Consider the following 1,097-nt stretch of genomic DNA (forward strand, 5'->3'; position numbering starts at 1 on the left):
GCAGCTGGATGCAATAATCGCATGCCAATGTGCATTGGCTCGTTTAGTTTACACCCGAAGTGGATTGGTCTCTCTAAGCGAGATCCCAATTTCGTCGGTCATCCGACGTGACGTCGAGAGTGACCGACTGAAAGGGAACTCTGATTCATAACACGGGATCTGTTAGTGACTGGAAACGTTACTCAGAATTTTAGATAAGTTCACAACCCCAAAAATGGGTCTCAGTGCTGTTTGGACAGCAGGGAAAAAATAAGGCTTAATGGAAAAAATATAAATAAATAAAATGTTATATATAGATATATAATATATATTTAATATAATATATATTTGTTTATCTGTAAAATATATTTATTTTTATACTATCTCAAATCAATAAAAAAAAATCAAGGCTTAATGTAAAAAAAATACAAAAATGTAAAACACAAACACGTATATTAACAAATAATTTTGTTTGTTTATTTGTAATATATAATTATTATTTTTACCTTGTTAACTTAAATGCAAAAAGCACTATAATAAATATTTATATTATGTGAAAATATATGTAATATATTTTTTATTAATTATTAATTTATCAATTGTTTTATTATTATTTTTTTATCTCGAGTCATCTTTTTGTTTCTTCCTCTTGTTTTCCAGAGATGCTAAATGTGGGAAAATACAGTGTCAGGGCGGAGCCAACCGGCCGGTGATTGGCACCAATGCTGTCTCCATAGAAACCAACATCCCGCTCCAGGAAGGAGGGCGTATCCTCTGCCGTGGGACTCATGTGTACCTGGGAGACGACATGCCGGATCCGGGCCTCGTGCTCACCGGCACCAAGTGTGGAGAAAACATGGTAAAGAGAGTAAATGAGATGACCATTGCTTATTTAATGTAACTCAAGCTTGTTCAGATCACCAACATCAAGACGGCAGAATGGGTTCAATTGCATTGCTATGCTGTTTCTAGGGTATTTCGAGTGAAACTAGAGCGTATGTGTGGATTGTTTAACTATTGCTTTTTTGTTAACTAGTCACTTAAGTCTATTATTATTATTTTAATGATTAGCTTTAGGTTTGTCTATATGTATGTGTGTGTATATATGTGTGTGTATA

General features: G+C 34.1%; 1 protein-coding gene across 1 annotated transcript in view; it reads left to right on the top strand.

Annotated features, from left to right (window-relative positions):
- LOC107666906 (disintegrin and metalloproteinase domain-containing protein 12-like) overlaps positions 1–1,097 on the top strand; it is a gene marked incomplete at its 5' end in the record, with an annotated part of 25,462 nt that overhangs the window by 23,302 nt on the left and 1,063 nt on the right. Inside the window, one exon of the mRNA XM_016458421.1 lies at positions 640–838. Within this exon, the coding sequence (XP_016313907.1) occupies positions 640–838 (199 nt within the window). The remainder of the gene's footprint in view (positions 1–639; positions 839–1,097) is intronic.

This window comes from Sinocyclocheilus anshuiensis, unplaced genomic scaffold (assembly GCF_001515605.1).
Source record: "Sinocyclocheilus anshuiensis isolate Anshui unplaced genomic scaffold, SAMN03320099.WGS_v1.1 scaffold1500, whole genome shotgun sequence".
NCBI classification, from domain to species: domain Eukaryota; kingdom Metazoa; phylum Chordata; class Actinopteri; order Cypriniformes; family Cyprinidae; genus Sinocyclocheilus; species Sinocyclocheilus anshuiensis.